The sequence below is a fragment of the Trichoderma camerunense genome (genome assembly GCF_050948025.1).
Source record: "Trichoderma camerunense strain CBS 138272 chromosome Unknown V8C40scaffold_11, whole genome shotgun sequence".
Taxonomy (NCBI): Eukaryota; Fungi; Ascomycota; class Sordariomycetes; order Hypocreales; family Hypocreaceae; genus Trichoderma; species Trichoderma camerunense.
In genome coordinates, this window is record NW_028145359.1 from 257,105 (window position 1) to 274,648 (window position 17,544).

A 17,544-nucleotide genomic window follows, 5' to 3' on the forward strand; every position below is an offset into this window, starting at 1 on the left:
CATTATCAGTGTTACATTCCCAGCGTTAGATTCATCATTTCATAATGAGAAAAGCATCGGCTATGAGGCACAAACTTATCAATTGATGATGCTATAAAACTCTCTTCACGTTTAAAACACTCTATTCGTAGCTTCGTATCATGATTCAATTGCCCCTTTTGGGTAGATCACTATGACAACTATGGAGGTCAGGTAGTCGCCAGAAATTAGGAAGCTTGACAACTGAAAAGAAGTATCTAATTTCAAGCCAGGATTATAGTGTCTAGAATACAATTTTGCAAGGAAAGAGCTGTCTTTCTTTCTACCAGGGTTAGAGTTAAATACAGCATCATGTTTTACACCTGGCTGAATAAATGCTGAGTCGCTACATGTTCAAGTTTCTTGCTTCTTCCCTCTTCTCCATACGGCAAGTGCAAGTTATGAAAACTGTCATAGCTATGGCTTAACAAAAGTCCAAATTTAATATTAGTGCTCATGATAACAGCCAGTGGAAATCCAGTCAATATATATAGAGATGGCACCTGCAATAACTCCACCGGATTGCACATGCTTTCCGCTGATCGACCTTGTAATGGTTTCTCAACTAAAACACCAACAGTCCGCACATTGTAGACCCGGGATGTTATACACTTTCGTTCAATTGGCCTATCGCGGCCGCAAAGGCAATTAAGCCTATGACATTGTTAAAGATGATGCAGATTGATAGCCCACTAAGTCTGCAGAGGGCATGGATTTCGATATCTTATATCAAATGTTTTTTTCATATCATTAGGCCTGAATTTTACTAACGGGGTATATATGCACATGATAATTGATGTACCAAAGACTTACCACCTTGGTACTACTACAATGAGCCCCTACCACAGATCAAGTAAGGATTGGGTATCTAGGAGCCGATTCTATCTTAGAGAGTGGGAGGTGGGAACGATATATTTTTGAAGGAGAAAGGAAATTAGGGAGTATAATACCCTACATCTTTATCACGAAGTCCAGTATCTTGACAGCATTTCCCTTTAACTTGGTCTCTAATTTATTCGCCGCCTAAGTCCAACAATTTCTTGATTAGTCGTCATGAAGTTACGCACATCATAGGGACCCGTGATGTGTTAATTGGCTTGATCTAAACTTGGTGGAGCCTGTCAACATAGGGTAAGCATGAAATGCGTATGTTGCATTAGTGTCTATTTTTCCAGGTCCATAGCAATGAATAACCCTACCGTACCAACCACTTAAGGCACAGGAGACCATTTTTAAGGCAGCGATCGCAGCTTCATCGCCGTTGTTTAGCTGCTGGATCTTCAGCTCTGCCGGTGTCTCTCTTGGCCTGTCTGCCGGTTCTATCAGCGCATTGCTCTCAGTCTTCATGTTATGTCTTTATGTTATTATTCACTACATATGTCTGGCGATACATGTACCCACGCCGGGACTAATAGCAACTGTGGTGTTCGACTTCGATTGCAACTCGTTTGATTGTAAACCCCGCTTGGAACAATGCGACTGCTTGATTGCGACAACGGCCAGTTTCGGTTGATAAAAGCGCCAGCTGGTGCCATACCCAGATATGCCATTCTATCTCACACATGGGACTCAGATTCCCAAGAAGTCACTTTTAGAGACCTGGTTGACGGCACTGGAGTGGGGAAGTCTGGCTACGAGAAAATCCAGTTCTGTGCGGCGCAAGCAAAACGCGATGGCCTACGATACATATGGGTGGACACTTGCTGTATCGACAAAGCAAATAATACCGAGCTTGCTGAGGCAATCAACTCCATGTATCGTTGGTATCAGAACGCAGCTCGATGTTATGCATATTTATCGGACATCTCAGACTCTGAGTCAAAGAGCGATAGCCAGCAGTCTCAGCCCATATGGGAGTCGGCTCTTCGGAAAAGCAAATGGTTTACTCGAGGTTGGACGTTGCAAGAGCTTCTAGCGCCAGCCTCAGTCGAGTTCTTCACAAAGAATGGCCTGCGGCTTGGTGACAAAAGGACTCTTGAGCGGCAAATCCACGAAATCACAAATATTGGGGTTCAAGCACTCCGAGGAAACGACCTTTCAATGTATAGCGTTGAAGAACGGTTCAAATGGGCCGAAACAAGACAGACCACTCTCGAAGAAGATTGGGCGTATTGCCTTCTTGGTATATTCGGTATATTTATGCCTATGATATATGGCGAAGGGAAGGCAAATGCAGTTCGTCGACTCAAAAAAGAGATCGCCGATGCCGCGAGCCATGACGATGGTCCTAGTAGCCAAACAGGTATGTTACCCTCCACTCCTCTCATATCATTCTTAATAATTTAATAGTATAAAGCCCAAAGCTCTACTTGGATCGTACCGTTTGAACGGAATCCCTCTTTCACCAGCCGCGAGTCTGATTTAAAGAGGCTTCGCCAAATGCTTTTCCCGGGGCAGCATACCGCGAAAGTCGCAATCTCAGGACTTGGTGGAGTCGGCAAGACGCAGCTCGCCCTTGAACTAGTCTATCGAATCAAGAATGACCATAAAAATTGCTCGGTCATATGGATTCCCGCAACCAGCAAGGAAAGTTTAGGACAAGCATATCGCAATGCCGCCGCGAAGTTGGGTATTTCCGGATATGATGATGCAAAAGCAGACGTGAAAAGGCTTGTACAAAATCACCTGAGCAGCGAGAATGCAGGCCAGTGGCTTTTGGTGTTCGACAACGCTGACGAAATCGGCATGTGGGTTGACCAGCCTTTACAGGAATCCAGTCGTCTAATTGACTATATGCCAAAAAGCGTCCACGGGTCAATCATTTTCACAACGCGCGACAAGAAGGCGGCAATCAGACTTGCGGGTCGGAACGTGGTAGAATTATCTGCCATGAATGAAGATGATGGCAAGGAGCTTCTTGAGAAATGCCTAGTTGACCAGGAACCTGTTAGCCAACAAGATGTGACAGCTCTTCTCGTTCAGCTTATGTACCTCCCACTAGCCATTGTCCAAGCAGCGGTGTACATAAATACCAACGGAATCAGCTTGGGTGACTATCTATCGCTGCTGGAAGAGCAAGAAGAAGATGTTATCGAGCTTCTTAGCGAAGATTTTGAAGACGATGGTCGTTACCACGACTTAAAGAATCCTATAGCCACTACGTGGCTTATATCCTTTGAACAAATCCGCCTTCGGGATCCTCTTGCAGCAGACTATCTTTCTTTTATGGCGTGCGTAGATGCGAAAGATATACCACAATCGCTTCTTCCACCGGGCCAGTCGCGGAAACAGGAGATGGAAGCGATGGGGACGTTGCAAGGATATTCGTTCATAGCCAAGCGGTCTGTCGACTCAGCCGTGACTGTCCATCGATTGGTGCACTTGGCAATGAGAAATTGGCTTCGGAAGGAAGGGCTACTATCTCATTGGGCTAGTAAAACGATCGCAATATTGGCAAAAAATATGGGGAGCATTGACTACGACAAAAGAACGTGGAGGTCGTGTATGCCGCACGCGCATTACGTTCTCGGGTCGCCGCTGATTAGCGAAGACGACAAAGGCAAACTTGATCTTTTACGGAAATATGCAAAATGCCTGTATTATGACGGGAGGTATCAGGAAGCGGAAAGTATATGGGAACGAGTGACGGAGAATCTTAAGACGAAGCTTGGGGACGATCACCCTAAGACTCTACACAACATGAGTAACCTAGCAGCAACCTACCGAAAACAGGGTCGATGGAAGGAGGCTGAAAAGCTAGACCTACGGGCAGTGGAGGGCCTTACGAAGAAATTGGGTGTTGATCATACTGATACACTGATTAGTATGGGCAACCTAGCATTAACGTATCGGAAGCAAAGCTTATTGGAAAAAGCTGCAAAGCTGCAAGAACAGGTGCTTGAGGGCCTCAAGACGAAACTTGGAGCGGATCATCAAGACACACTCATTAGCATAATTAACCTAGCATCGACATATAAGATGCAAGGCCGGCATATAGAAGCCGAAAAGCTGGAATTACGCGCCATCGAAGGTTTCAAGGCAGAGCTCGGGATTGATCATCCTGATACTTTGATTGGTATGAATAACCTTGCATTAACATACAGAAGACAAAACCGGTGGGAAGAGGCTGAGGAGCTGCAGCTGCAGCTGGTTGAGATTTGTAAAAAGAAGCTTGGAACTCACCACCCCGATACGCTGCATTACATGAGAAAACTCGCGGTTCTTTGGAAAGACAGGAATCGTCAAGAAGATGCTCTAATGTTAATGCAGACTTGCTATGATCTGCAGCAAACGATACTTGGCGCAAGTCATCCAAGAACTCTAGCTACCCAATCAACTCTAAGAGCATGGCAGAAAGGAAATAAATAATTACATATTACTCTTTTACTGCGATGTGTTCCTTGAAAAGCTTCCATCTGATATTGGATGCTCAATAAATTTTTTCAACATTCCTATTCTCCCAGCACTCGTGTCATACGCTCTTCACTTGGCGCCGACGCCCACCTCAGTAGGTTGCCAACCTCCAAGATTAGATCATCTTGTTCAAATGCCCCTCTCACCATATCAGTTCCTGGCGTACTTGTGAACAAAACTTTCACAACAACTGGTACAGTTGGATCATTGCTCAGATTAACCATCTTTAAAAATACCGGTGCACTTCTCTCCCAATATTCCCCTCGCTCAAACAACGCTACACCATCGACGATGCAGAATAGCGTCATTGTGTTTGGTAATTCTTTTACAAGCCAATCAAGCAGGCCTAGCAACTCATCATAGTCGTTCTGCTGCAAGCGTGCCATATTGGAGCTACTCGACAATGACCTCGTGTCAAATGTATGTTGTCGTAATAGCTGATCTATTATGCTGGCAAGCATAGAATGACCACCAACATGCTCACCAGCCTCGCTTGTGTCAATGTGTCGCCCACAAAACCATAATATGGATAGCATGTGCTGTTTGGTCCTTAGGCCTTGTGTTATGGTACTGCAAAATAGAGATAGAGGTGAGATTCCTGCGATCGTCTTTGGTGGCTGGAAATCCCAGTGCACCATCAGTTTGGCTGAGTTTGGAGATACTATCCAGTTGCGGAATACCTGCGAATGGACTATTTGTTCGGCTTGCGCAATGTCTTTCGTAGACAGGGAAGACTTCCTGTTATGAATGAAAGAGATATCAATGAGATCGGCGTCCGGGATCTTAATCATCCAGCGCAGAGCATCTTGGCTTAGATACCATGTATAGGTTGGTGTTGGCCTATGAGATGGTGGAAGCCACATAGTATTCTGTATGGGCGAGATGCTCCGCAAGTTTTCATTCTGGATAGTAAGAGTTGTGATTGTCTGCAAGGAGTGCTCAAGTTTCACTGCATGTGATGCAATGTTATTATTAAAAACATTAATTTGAACAAGAGACGGCGTAACTCACCATGCATTCGTTGAATCTCATTGTCCTTTTCTCGTGCTTCTCTCTTCTGCTTCTCATGGTCTATGAGCAGCGACTGAACAATATTAAGTAAATCTGCCTGGCCTTGTAGTACTTGCTGTTGGCCTTTCTCCATTCTTTGGGAATCTTGAGGAAAGCCTAGCTGTCAGTAGAGTCTGAAATTGGACATCATGAATGGTAATACGTACGCCGATCGAATTTATGCATTTGTGATTTTTCGGCTTCTTCCAATAGTGTTTTGCTTTTCGCTTTGATGGTATTCAGGCTCTTCAATAGATCTGTTTCGTAGCTGGCTCCCATCCCCATGGCTTTGACACCACGGATAACTTCTCACATAGAACTAAACGTCAATTCCGGATTTGCGTTTACAAAATAGTTGATGTAAACTTACAGCGATTACTAATGAAGAAACCGATGGTCTGCTCAATTGCGAGAAGTATGGTCACAGTGAGATCGAGTGATGCGCTTGAGATATGGACATCCTCTGGAAATGTAACGAGAAAGAACTCTATGTCGTAAATCTTTGGAATAATGTCATTAAATTCTTCGAGAACTTGCTGGCGGACGTTTGCGGCAGTTTTCACGGCCTATGTCAATACGCATCAATAACAAGTTTCCCTGACTACTAGTTGTGCGTTGGATATTAGATCTTACATCCAAGAAAATGTTCACAGCGCCTAAGACAGGTGTTGAATAAGGGCTACCAGGGTCCATGTTCGAAGCAATCTTTAGTGCCTGTGCAACAGGGGCAATGTTCTCGCCAGTCTTGCGCAACATTCCTGCCACCTTGTTCGACTGCTCATATTTGGCTTTTGCATTTTCAAGTGCATTGTAGACGGCATTCCAATCACTTTTACCTTGCCGAATACTATATTCTGACTTTGAACGTCCACTAGGCTCTGGCGATGTTGATATGAGTCTATTGAGGGCGGCGGGGAAGAGATCATTCCAACACTTCAACGCCTCGATATTTGTCCAATTTGGCCTCGGACACGAAATGCCGTAATCTAATGGTTCGGATGGATTACTCAGAGAAATAGCGCTCTTGCTCTCTGTGGAAACGGCGACTCGAGTATTGGGAACATATTTCCCGACCTCTGTATCATAATGCGATGTAGAATTCATAAAGGCGGGGTGATACTTTGACAGTCGATTATCAATGAAATCCACAGCCGCTGGCCGAGAGGTTCTATCTGATGATGGGTCGTTATTCGGCATGTCCTGGGCTTTGGGTTATTGCTGTTTTAGCATGGCCGAGGAATTTGGAAATCACGACAGCATCATTTAAGCGTTCAGGGAACTTATGGTGATTTTGTTCGTGATAACTCAAGATGTCATATGGAGAATTGATGCAATCCTAATGGATAATCGCTTTCTTGTTTGGATCAGCTATCTCTAGAGAGACATTCGGTATGAATATGCCTATCTATGTAACACTGCCGAGAAACGCCTCGTACCATATTGTCGTCAATCAAATGAGCCAGACATGGCAAATGAGGGGCAGGATCGCCAGCCTAAATGCAAAGAAACGACACAAGTTGTCCACGTGTACTTCTTGGAATCGAAGGATTCTTTAGGATTCCCACAAGTATGCAGCTAATGTTGCATTTTGGGTGCCTCCTCTCGAGGCGAACTTACTCCATGGGGAGATAAATGAGGCGAAACCTGCTGCCTGTTATCCACATTATGGGCGAACTACTCGTTGGTTGGACGAAATAACATTGGCCTCATATATTTTTAGTGCATCCATGTCAGATATTGATTCCCTGCTGCATGCATAATGAGGCTCTGGGAACGCAGCTCGAAGTAGGTGCGCGTCGCCTCCGCAGTTGATGCCGAAAGACCGATGCCCCGTTTTACCTCTATCGACGTCATTGTCAATGCTTTAATAGTAGTTACGATCCATTGGTCAGCTATTTTGTTCTTCTCTAAACCAAAGAAGACTTCATAACCTTTTCACTCAGCGGTAGAAGAAGCTCTATCGATACTGTAATCACGTTGTGTTCAATATGAGGGAAAATCCTCAACCTGTACCACCCTCTTTTTTGGGTGTAGATACTCAGGATGACATCAGCGAAGCACCACGCTTCTCACTCGGTTCAAAGACAGATGGAGCCGCAACTACGTCTCAGACTTCTGCAAACTCGACTAGTGAGATTGAAGCTCTGAAGTTGCGGATTGCTGAGCTGGAGATGCGAACCCAGAATGATGCGCCAACGCCGTCCTTATCTCAAAACACAGCAGATGCAGGAGTGAAACAAGGAAACAATCAGCCAAAGGAGATGGCCAACTTAGAGCGATATAAGCGAATGGAGGAATGTCTTTATCTTCATCGGAAAGAATGGGAAGCAGACGGTGGACCAGCCACTTGGAGCATGAACGAATTTAGCGATAGGCCTGAATGGAGGGAGCGAACTGGCAAGTATGGACCGTGGAGGTATCTGTGGGAAATTCAGTCCGACAGGAATTATGAAAGACCAGATCCCTTCGATCGCTATCACGTCTGTGAAGCAGGCCACGATAAGCAAAACAAAACTGAGTATGACGAGTATGATCGAACGATTGATTACGGATATCGTCGAGAAAGGCTTCGTAAAAACTTTGAGTGGGATCTGGACCGTCTATTCTTGGCAGAAGAAATGGAGCGTCGACGGCAAGGCAGTGTATTGCACAAGCCAAAAGCATCGGACACACACGCCTCGAGTCAGAAGATGCATGGTGACGATACTGAAGCTATGGAGGAGAACAGCCTCATATTTTATGCTGTCCCTGAAATAAAGCGTTTGGACTGGCCTGGATTCAAGCCACTTGCAAATTCACTGGAAAAGGACGCAAATGCTATTGACGTTCTCATCGGAGAGCCTATTATTGAAGATAGTAATCTCGGTCAATCTCTAAATTGGTTTGACTCTCAGCCCCGCCAACATCAGAAACCAGACTGGCTCAGGGACGGCAAATTCGCACAAGACGTCGCGGCCGGACTGGTACAACTGCCGGAGAGAATACGCATCAATTCCACCGTTTTGAGGAAAGCCATGGCCAAGATTCTTGGATCGGACGGACAGTCATTAGATGATACCGGGGAAGGATCTGTATCGGTGATCTTTACAAGGCCTTTCAAAGCTATCACCTACTGCGAGCCTACCCTCCGTCAGTGGCATGCAGAGTTGGAAAAGAAGCATAATAAGGTGTCAGCTTTTAAGAAAGAAGACAAAATCGTTAGCAACACATCTCCTCTTTCCTCACAACAACAAACTGTCCAGGAGACCGCTGTACCATCAGTTTCAGTGGGCGATGAGCATCCTGGGGAAGATTTGACTTCAGGGTCCTTAATAGGCGAACTAAAAACAGCATCGTCAGACGAGGCCAAACATCAGAAAGAAGGAAACGCACAAAGTGACGCAGATTCGCTAAAAGCACTAGGCCACTTAGAATGCATCCTCAAATTCATCGATTCGGACATCTTAGCCAGGAAGTCCGCCCTCGATGGAGTTGAAAATCACAAAGCCTTCTACTCCGACCTCTGGCATCTTTTTCGACCAGGTACAGAAGTAATTAGGGCCGATGGTAAACAGGCCTACAGGGTCATAAGAACTAGTAGCGCCGCCCATCGGTTTGTCAACACCAGATCTTGGTGGGATAATATTGCCGCTCAGAAACGAAGCACATCTTTCCTTATAGATTGCGTGTACATCGACTTTGATGGCACTAACTTGGGGCCAGTATATGTGCCGTTCTCAATCAAAGTTTTTGAGGGAGAGAAAGAAGTTACCTCATTCGAAGTCTATCCACTTCGGTTTCATCGAACAAAACGAGCAGACTTTAGTGATTCAGAATGGGATCAAGTTCAAGAACTTCCAAGTGGCGAAAGATTCCGCCAAAAGCTCATCAATCGGGGTGCAAAGTTTATGAGCGTGATCCCGATGAAACACATGTACTATTCTGGTCTGACTTTAGGAACCCGAGACGAGGTTGAGAGCCAGGTAGTGATCGATTTTGATATCCCCTCATCGATAGATACCCCAGATGATCCAAACAAGCCAATCCCTCGAGACAAGGAAAAGTGGAAACCAGAAATACGCAATGTTATTACTACACTCACAGATCCAGCGGATAAAGGCTCCAAGGGAGAGGTAGGACAAAAGACTTGTCACGGACCATGTTGCTACGGAGAATTTGTATACGACGACACGTTTATTGATCAGAAAGAGGCAACCGAATATATCGAAAGCCTTGTGCCAAAAACGCGTGCTATCGACGATCATTCCTCGGTAGCAATTTCACCACGGCCCTTAAAAGAGGTGCAAGCCGATACAAGCGGCGTGGGTTCTATCTCAAATGATGAACTTGTTATTATGACTCACAGAGTATTTGGTTTTGTTCTTCGAAGTCGAAAATGGGGTATGTGGCTTAATGGAATGCTCAATACGGTGACTGCTCTAACAATTGTAATTAGCAAAATTGGATCTCTCTTATATTACCGATGTTCACTCTTCAATTCCCATTGAGAGAGCAGACAATTCGGCAGTGGAGCCAAATACAGACGAGACAGAACCGAGCACTGCCCTTGACCGCCTTGTCCTTGAAGAAGGGCATCGTAATATGATTGTGTCGCTCATCTCGCAGCATTTCCGTGAAAAGGCATCGTCGAGGTCACAGAAAGAAGAATTTGACATTGTTAAAGGGAAAGGTGAATAATCTGAACCTATTCACTATTTATTTGGGAGATTTATTACTTATACCCAAGTAGGAAAGGGTCTTATTCTACTCCTCCACGGTGCTCCAGGCGTAGGAAAAACGTCTACAGCCGGTTCGTAACCTCAAAGTGTTTTCAAATTCAGGATACTGACAATTGTCATCCATCAGAGGGAGTGGCGGAGCTATTTCAGAAACCGCTGCTACAGATCACTTGTGGTAAGAACACCTGTTGCCAAGCTTGGGCGAACTTCTTCAATAATGTTGACATGGGTTTTCTACCAAATAGGTGACCTTGGGTCAACAGCAAGAGAAGTTGAAGAGGCCTTGGAGACAAACTTCGCAATGGCAAGCAAGTGGGGATGTATCTTGTTGCTTGATGAGGCAGACATCTTCCTCGCAGAGAGGACTAGGGAAGATTATGTGAGAAATGGACTTGTAGCCGGTGAGTTTACCATCCGCAGCAAACAGCTCAAGGATCAGATGCCTAACAATTTGCATCAGTCTTTCTTCGCACTCTAGAGTACTACAATGGTATTCTGTTCTTGACGACGAATCGCGTCGGCGATTTTGACGAAGCATTCACATCACGAATTCACGTCAGCCTGTATTACCCCGAGCTTGACCACAAGAAGACGATCCAAGTGTTCAAGCTCAATCTGGAAATGATCGAAAAGCGCATAGCCCAGAAAGGAAAGACGATTCAGTTAGACAAGACAGACATCTGCATGTTCGCGGGCGAGCACTTTATGAAACACGAGCATGCGCGTTGGAATGGCCGACAGATTCGCAACGCCTGTCAAACAGCACTGGCGCTGGCTGAGTTTGAGGCTCAAGGAAACAACCACAAGGCTGTTCAGATACCCAATGCCGCCATAAAGCTTGAAGTGCGCCATTTCAGTGTGGTACAAGATGCGTACCTCGAGTTTGCCAAGTACATGAACGATCTGTATGGCACAAATGCTGCTAGGAGGGCGAAAGAAGCGAGACTCCGAGCTTTGTGGGAACTTGAGCGCAACATTAACCTAATGGACAAGTCTTCATTCATGCTTGGGGCACAAAATCAGCCCCAACCAAGTTCTCAACGGTATCCGCCATCTCAACAAGGTTTCCACCCACCCAATTTTCAGCAGCAAAGTTTCTCGCAGCAATCGCAGCATCATGGGTTTCCCCCAAATCAGTTTTACGAGCAACCTCCATCGCACCAGAATACCAACATGGCCATGCCTCAGCCGATGCATTCCAACCAGCCTCAGATACATGTCCAAGAGGAATTGCCAGGAAGGCGATCATGGGACTCCCAATCTGCAAAGCCATTTGGAGCTAGTGAGGATGAGAATAGATCCAGAGAACTTCCTCGATCAACCCCTATACCATACCAACAGCAGCAACAAGGTAACCAGAACTGGGTGCAGCAGAGTGTTCAAAGTATGTATGAGGGTGCCGGCAATCAAGATGGCTTCGGAAGCTCAGACGGCGATTATTCTTTAGGTACTAGGAGGTAGGGACTTGTCGCGCTGCAATGAATAATGGAACACATATATGGCTCAAATCTCGCTGCCTTTTTTTTAAGCTACATGCGACTATTGAAACTCATATACTCAGTCCCAAATATTAAAGTATAGACCGTGGTGATAAAGTCTAGTATAAGGTACTATAGGTAGATACCTCAGGTAGCTCATACCTTCAAGCCTCAAAGTTTGAGGCAAAGATAAAGTTGGGTTAGTGAGTCAGAGAGAATCGATTTACGTGTAAGCGCGCAATCTTCTTTCCAACCCATCCTTTGCAAAAATTATCCATCAACATTTTCAGCTGCCTTCTAGTAACCCATTTGTCCTATAGACCAAGAGTCTATACAACTTCTGCATCGAACATCATATTTATCTCTTCTGTACCAAATGGTTGCCTCGCCATTCGTCGTTGGCCCCGCTACGGGCCACACCCACACCCACACTATTATCCTGTTGCACGGCCGTGATAGCGAGGCACAGGAATTTGCCTCTGAGTTTTTCGAATGTGAGGCCACAGGAACAGACCAGACACTGCCGAATCTATTTCCTACAGTTCGATGGGTATTTCCACAAGCCAATTTCCTTCGCTCCGAGCGCTTCGGGGTCGAAATGTCTCAATGGTTCGATATGTGGAGTGTGGAAGATCAACAGGAGCGTACCGAGCTGCAAGTCCCGGGCTTACGATCGAGTATCAATCTGATCGCTGAATTGATCAAACAGGAGGAGCTGCTTGTGCCAAGAAGCAATATCTTTCTTGGAGGAATTAGTCAAGGCTTTGCAACGTAAGACCAATTTTTTAATCGTTCTCGCAGAATCTTATTGACAAATTCTTCTCTTTCAGTGCTTTAGCCGCATTCTTTGCCGATGGCAGAGGAGGTTTCGCTGGTCTATGCGGGTTTTCCACTTGGCTACCGCTGGCTAATCAGGCTACATCGGCTCTCAAGCTCGTCGACGATGAAACTGGTCAGAAGCTGGCGGCCATGCAGCGGATATATCTTGGTGACGATGAACAGCAAATGTCCTTATCACCACAGCAGCTAACTTCAACACCAATTCTGCTCGAGCATTGCCAAGACGACGACATTATCAGTGTTCAAAGTGGCTTACTTCTGCGGGATTTCATTGATAACCTTGGTCTCAGCGTGGTTTTTCATGCATACGAAAGCGGAGGCCACTGGTTCAATGAGCCGCAGGGTGTGGACGACTTTGTGGTGTTCTTGCGAAAGGGTATCAAGTCAGATCACATACCAAGTGGCCACCAATCTACGTGACACTACAACTGGGATCAATACCCAGGGTGAAAAAACAAGGCGACAGCGCCGCGATGAGGTTTTCTGATACGAGTGTGGTTGAATTGCATAGCAGGTATCATGGGATTCAATAAATGGCATTTTCCTGTCGTTCAACGATATAGCAAGCCGACAAGTGCATCCCAAGAATCGTCTTCGTCTTCAACTTGAGCATAGTCCCCGGTAGCAAGCAGACTGGCCTTAACCTTCACAGCGGCCTCCCGAAGACTCAGGGCATTCTCTTCGCTGCCCATGCGCTCCAAAACTTGTGACATACGCCATTGAATTCTCGCCGACTCGCCCGAGTTCCCTCTGTGTTGCTCATTTATCCTAGAAATAACTAGCGATTTCTCAAAGTGTTGTAACGCAAGATCATTTTTGCCTTGGAGCATAGCAATCCATCCCAGCCGGTACTGTGCAGCCATCACACTTGCGTGCGTGGGTTTGCCGGCAGGTACCAGATCATGGGCTTTTGTGGCGAGTGAGTACGCTTCTTCAAGATTACCACGCCAAGCTTCAATCTTGGCGCGCTCATATTGAGTTCTAAATGGGTTAAACGATCGTATGCGTCAGCAGTTATTATTTATAAAGAAAATAACATAGGGAACAAAACCCACTCTCCATCATAGTGACTTTTAGGTCCATGTATCTTCTTCTGGTAATATTCTGCCTCATCAAAGTCACGTAAGGCGTCTTCAAAGCGGCGCATTTGCTGGTTTGCGCGTCCTCTATTTCGCAAGAAGCGATCAATGTTATCCTCTTGGTAGCAGCTTGGCTCAGGTAGACTCCTAGCTACCGAGATCGCCTTGTCAAGATAGGGTATACCATCTGAAGCTTCGAAAGCAGAAACTCTCGCGTAACCCATGTTGCTCCAGGCATTAGCAACATCATTGCTCGCGCTCTTGGAATTTTTACTAACGATGGCGAATTCCGAGGACGCAGAACTCTTAGCAAGAATACTACGACCAGTTCTCTCATAAAGCCCTAATAAGCTTCGGTGGACTTTGGCAGACAACACCGAGCCATTCTCCGCAGTCTCTAAAAGAGACAAGAGGGAACGTTCGGCCTCCAAAAATTGCTGGATCTCTATCGTATACCTGGAATTCAATTAGGAATAGTGCAAACACTTTCCACTGCTAAATGAAACGCACCAAATGTCATTAAGAATAAGCTCAGTATATAATTTCTGGTCGTCATTGTCCATTGGCTCTGTGGGTTTCAAGGCAGCCACCTTGTCTCTTAGAGTCTGGATGTGAGGATGAAGTGCGGCGCAGCGGTCCCATTGAGGATAAAAGTGATTTACTCCATCATTCTTGGGGAAGGAGGCTCTCAGTAATACTAAGATATTATGAATGGACTCCATTTTCTCAAGATCATCTTCGTTGCCAAGAATTTGTAGACATTGTTCTGGTGAATTGTGCCATGAGTCTTCCGCCTTCGGGAGCATTGCTTGTTCCGAAATATCCTGATTTTCATCATTAGCATCGGTCCGAAACATAATCGGGCAAACTGATGGGAAAGCGCTTGCTTCCGATTCTGCCATATTGCAAGTATTCGCTGATTAAACTGATCGCACTGATAGATGTTGATACAGGCCGGAAGACGTCCAAAGTACGGTCACGCAAATACTTGTAAATTGACCTGACTGGCGTCCCGATCTTACATGTATCAGACTACGAAGGCCACAAAGGTCATCCGTACGATCATTGGGGGTCTATAGAGGGGAAAATAAATACATGTAGCCCACATGAGCACAGATGAACCCCTCACGGATACAAAAATTCTGCAGCTTTGATGGTCAAAGCCTCAGGTTAGGAATGCTGCAAGACCCAACAATTCCGCAAGTGTACTCGACGGGATTTCTATTCCAACATTTATCGGCTCCGCGTACAACATGGAAATTTTTGAGAATCCGATAGCGCCAAGTTCAATCAAGCCTGATGTGCCCTTAGGTGGCGAGGCATCAATCTATGGACCGCCGTTATCTACTTCTTGCCCTTTGTTCGCGTTATTATTCATATACCTAGATAATCATTGATAACAGCGAGAAGATCTCAGCAGAAATGAGTAAGAAATGAAGGAAAATTCACAACTTTTCACCATCTTCATCTTGACTGCTGCTCGGGGCAGGATGGCTCCCATGCTGAGCAGATCATTTTGCCACGTTGCAGATTGGCAAATGTTGTTGGTCTTTCTTTGTCATTACTTGGGTTACTCAGTAATAATAGCAATTAATTGGCTAAGTAAAAGTTGGTAAATTACTACGGCCATGTTTTGGGGGTTATCACTTTGGGAAAAAAGTCGCCAAGTACACGGAACCGCACGTAGAAACGACCAGTTCCAGACGACAGGGAATTCATGGTTCTATTGTTTCTCTGCCGTTGATTGGGAGCATCTAAGATCTATCGTCCGGTCCAAAGAAATCCTTTCCCCACCATCTGAAGTGATACTTAATCCCCGCTTGGCTGATTTCCACGACGTCTGCCGGTTCTAGCTTTATTTCAGTAGCAAGGCTGTACTCGTTAAGGCGAGACTGGCTAGACGCTGTAGTAACGGGAACAATATTTTGTCCAATGCACCAGCTCAGTAGTAGTACTGATTCCGGCACCTTATACTTGCTTGCGAGTGACGGAAGAAGATCGTCTAGAGGCCCTCCTTTGCCCACGGTCATTGGCGCCAAGCTTTTGAAGGACGATATCTCAATGTCATTTTCGCGCATCCAAGGCATAAAATCGTTGGAGCGCTGGAGATAAGGATGGAATTCTAGTTGATTTATGACCGGTTTGACAGTGCATGTCTCGAGAAGGGCTTCGATGTGGTGCCTTTGGAAGTTGGAAATGCCAATAGATTTGGCCTTCCCTTGCGCTTTGACGATCTCGAGTCCCTTCCATGCTGATTGTATACCTTCTTTGGGGCCGATTACGTAGGGGTTGTGCAAAAGGTACCTGTTAGATCGTAAGTAAGATATGCTTTGCGCCAGATGAGAGGCCTTACAAATCCACGTATTCCAACCCAAGTTTCTCAAGGCTGGCGTCCAAAGCTGCCGGGACGTCTTTCCATCCATCTTGAACCTTGGTAGTGATGAAAAGTTTCTCTCGCGTAATGCTGCTGTGTTGTATTGCCAGGCCAACTTCTCGCTCGGTTCCATACGAGTCTGCAGTGTCGATATGGATGTAGCCCTGTGCAAGGGCTGCTTTCAGTAGTTCAACGAGCTGATGATTCAAAGGATCTTCTGGGCTGTCCTTGTACCAAGCGGTCCCAGTGCCAAATCCAAGCTGAAAGTATTGTCTTAGCGTCGCTTGCGGATGTGGCCTGAGAGATAAGTTGTAATTACCATGGGGATAGCATGGCCATCTTTGAGCGGAAGCGTGGGGATCTGCATCGTCCGGGTAACCAGAGGTCGAAAATATGTCCAGTTCAGAGTTGCATCTGGCGAAGGAATAAATGAAGAAACTAAGGCACCCAGGGTACTCATGAGAGGCTGATTGAAGGCCATGCGGGGATTGGACGTGGTCGCCAAGAGGATTAATCGGGAGGGTGCAAACAACGACATAACGACAGGTTTCTAACCGGCAGAGTCACTTGCACAATAAAAGGTGCCCGCGTTAGCTATGACGTGCACTTCTAAGCAGGTGTAGACCAGCGGGACCTCGTGCTTGAGAAGAGGGACCATTGACTCATAGAGTGAACGTTCTGGACCGTGCTCATGTTGGGCTGTGCCATAATCTTCATTAACCTCATGCCTATTGCTGTTACTATCCAAACACGATCCGGTGTGAATTCACGGCGAGACTTCTATTTTTTATCAAACTCGTCTATGACGCTCACCGGCGTAACAAACTTTCCAAGAGGTTTATACTCTAGATGTGGCATGCCCAAGCCCTTCGGTCCACCGATATCAATACCTCTCTGAGTGCCGGTCCATTTGTCTTTGTGGATGGGCACCGACGATTGGCGGCCTGGCTGTCATGTCCAATGAGACAGAGGATGCGCCTAGGGCAATATACCAGCTGTTCTACATGGCTTTCCTGATCGGTAGGTATTCCCTCCATTCCACGCAAGAGAAAGCTGAAATTCTGACTTTCTGCTACCTATACAGGGTTCTTCATCAGTTCAATTGTCTTTTACATACTAAACAAACTCTTCCCAGTCGAAGGCTATGGTGAACAAGACGAGGTAGACGTATACGGGGCTTTCACAGCCTCTGAAGCTCTCAAACTAGGGATTGTCTCAATTATAAATGCTATCGAGGGCAAAGAGGCAGGCGAAGAGAAGAGTAAACCCCAAGAAACTAGTGAAAAGACAACCTAGGACTTCATAGGCCGTTGTTTTTTATCTTCTTTAATATTCATTTATAGGTCACACGAACTCAATGGTTGCATGGGTTGTGCCAGCTGTCCTAGTAACTTTGAATGTCAGAGCATGAGACAACCAAGTCTTGTTTAGCAATGAGCCGGAGAGTAATATGATGTCGCCTTTCCGTAAAACAGAATGAGCACATGCAGTAACGCCGTCCGATAATGAGGTATTTTGTGACAAATCTGGAGTGTTGCGGCTGTGTGTCAGCAGTCGATCCGCCATTGAATCTCATTACTCTAGGTGATCTATGTTATGGATTCACTAAGTGAACATCGTATAACTTGGACTTA

The 17,544-nt window shown here is 45.8% G+C and overlaps 7 protein-coding genes across 7 annotated transcripts; 4 read left to right on the forward strand and 3 right to left on the reverse strand.

Annotated features, from left to right (window-relative positions):
- Window positions 1-1,233: 1,233 nt before the first annotated feature.
- V8C40DRAFT_247653 (uncharacterized protein) lies at window positions 1,234-4,560 on the forward strand. The gene is made up of 2 exons (XM_083216380.1): window positions 1,234-2,260; window positions 2,315-4,560. Exons 1-2 carry the CDS (start codon window positions 1,492-1,494, stop codon window positions 4,324-4,326), a joined length of 2,781 nt encoding a protein of 926 aa, XP_083071951.1. The 5' UTR covers window positions 1,234-1,491; the 3' UTR covers window positions 4,327-4,560.
- V8C40DRAFT_247654 (uncharacterized protein) lies at window positions 4,197-6,891 on the reverse strand. The gene is made up of 5 exons (XM_083216381.1): window positions 6,055-6,891; window positions 5,792-5,987; window positions 5,589-5,726; window positions 5,383-5,526; window positions 4,197-5,320 (listed from the first exon to the last, which is right to left on the reverse strand). Exons 1-5 carry the CDS (start codon window positions 6,616-6,618, stop codon window positions 4,410-4,412), a joined length of 1,953 nt encoding a protein of 650 aa, XP_083071952.1. The 5' UTR covers window positions 6,619-6,891; the 3' UTR covers window positions 4,197-4,409.
- A 197-nt stretch (window positions 6,892-7,088) lies between these two features.
- Window positions 7,089-11,871, forward strand: V8C40DRAFT_247660 (uncharacterized protein). Its single transcript, XM_083216382.1, has 6 exons — window positions 7,089-9,801; window positions 9,857-10,090; window positions 10,151-10,210; window positions 10,267-10,314; window positions 10,385-10,540; window positions 10,600-11,871. The coding sequence occupies exons 1-6, from the start codon at window positions 7,410-7,412 to the stop codon at window positions 11,598-11,600; spliced, it is 3,891 nt and encodes a 1,296-aa protein (XP_083071953.1). The 5' UTR covers window positions 7,089-7,409; the 3' UTR covers window positions 11,601-11,871.
- Window positions 11,791-12,943, forward strand: V8C40DRAFT_33201 (alpha/beta hydrolase). The gene is made up of 2 exons (XM_083222847.1): window positions 11,791-12,388; window positions 12,448-12,943. The coding sequence occupies exons 1-2, from the start codon at window positions 11,994-11,996 to the stop codon at window positions 12,875-12,877; spliced, it is 825 nt and encodes a 274-aa protein (XP_083071954.1). The 5' UTR covers window positions 11,791-11,993; the 3' UTR covers window positions 12,878-12,943.
- Window positions 12,944-13,008: 65 nt separating this feature from the next.
- On the reverse strand, window positions 13,009-14,438 carry V8C40DRAFT_280002 (tetratricopeptide repeat protein; the record flags this gene model as incomplete). Its single annotated transcript, XM_083221327.1, has 3 exons — window positions 13,009-13,438; window positions 13,513-13,992; window positions 14,047-14,438. 3 exons carry the CDS (start codon window positions 14,436-14,438, stop codon window positions 13,009-13,011), a joined length of 1,302 nt encoding a protein of 433 aa, XP_083071955.1.
- An 852-nt stretch (window positions 14,439-15,290) lies between these two features.
- Window positions 15,291-16,277, reverse strand: V8C40DRAFT_275364 (aldo/keto reductase; the record flags this gene model as incomplete). Its single annotated transcript, XM_083220699.1, has 3 exons — window positions 15,291-15,840; window positions 15,890-16,170; window positions 16,230-16,277. The coding sequence occupies 3 exons, from the start codon at window positions 16,275-16,277 to the stop codon at window positions 15,291-15,293; spliced, it is 879 nt and encodes a 292-aa protein (XP_083071956.1).
- Window positions 16,278-16,863: 586 nt separating this feature from the next.
- Window positions 16,864-17,275, forward strand: V8C40DRAFT_280004 (uncharacterized protein; the record flags this gene model as incomplete). The annotated part of the gene is made up of 2 exons (XM_083221328.1): window positions 16,864-16,930; window positions 16,995-17,275. 2 exons carry the CDS (start codon window positions 16,864-16,866, stop codon window positions 17,204-17,206), a joined length of 279 nt encoding a protein of 92 aa, XP_083071957.1. The 3' UTR covers window positions 17,207-17,275.
- Between the last annotated feature and the right edge of the window lie 269 nt (window positions 17,276-17,544).

What these genes read in the sequence shown, in the direction of transcription:
- V8C40DRAFT_247660 (XM_083216382.1), top strand. Translation starts at nt 7,410, where the DNA reads ATGAGGGAAAATCCTCAACCTGTACCACCCTCTTTTTTGGGTGTAGAT. An exon ending in TCTTCGAAGTCGAAAATGGG is followed by an intron (nt 9,802 to 9,856) that starts GTATGTGGCTTA and finishes AATTGTAATTAG; the next exon opens with CAAAATTGGATCTCTCTTAT. An exon ending in GAGAAATGGACTTGTAGCCG is followed by an intron (nt 10,541 to 10,599) that starts GTGAGTTTACCA and finishes AATTTGCATCAG; the next exon opens with TCTTTCTTCGCACTCTAGAG.
- V8C40DRAFT_247654 (XM_083216381.1), bottom strand. Translation starts at nt 6,618, where the DNA reads ATGCCGAATAACGACCCATCATCAGATAGAACCTCTCGGCCAGCGGCT. An exon ending in CTGTGAACATTTTCTTGGAT is followed by an intron (nt 5,988 to 6,054) that starts GTAAGATCTAAT and finishes GTATTGACATAG; the next exon opens with GCCGTGAAAACTGCCGCAAA. An exon ending in TGAGATTCAACGAATGCATG is followed by an intron (nt 5,321 to 5,382) that starts GTGAGTTACGCC and finishes CATCACATGCAG; the next exon opens with TGAAACTTGAGCACTCCTTG.
- V8C40DRAFT_247653 (XM_083216380.1), top strand. Translation starts at nt 1,492, where the DNA reads ATGCGACTGCTTGATTGCGACAACGGCCAGTTTCGGTTGATAAAAGCG. An exon ending in TGGTCCTAGTAGCCAAACAG is followed by an intron (nt 2,261 to 2,314) that starts GTATGTTACCCT and finishes AATAGTATAAAG; the next exon opens with CCCAAAGCTCTACTTGGATC.
- V8C40DRAFT_33201 (XM_083222847.1), top strand. Translation starts at nt 11,994, where the DNA reads ATGGTTGCCTCGCCATTCGTCGTTGGCCCCGCTACGGGCCACACCCAC. An exon ending in ATTAGTCAAGGCTTTGCAAC is followed by an intron (nt 12,389 to 12,447) that starts GTAAGACCAATT and finishes CTTCTCTTTCAG; the next exon opens with TGCTTTAGCCGCATTCTTTG.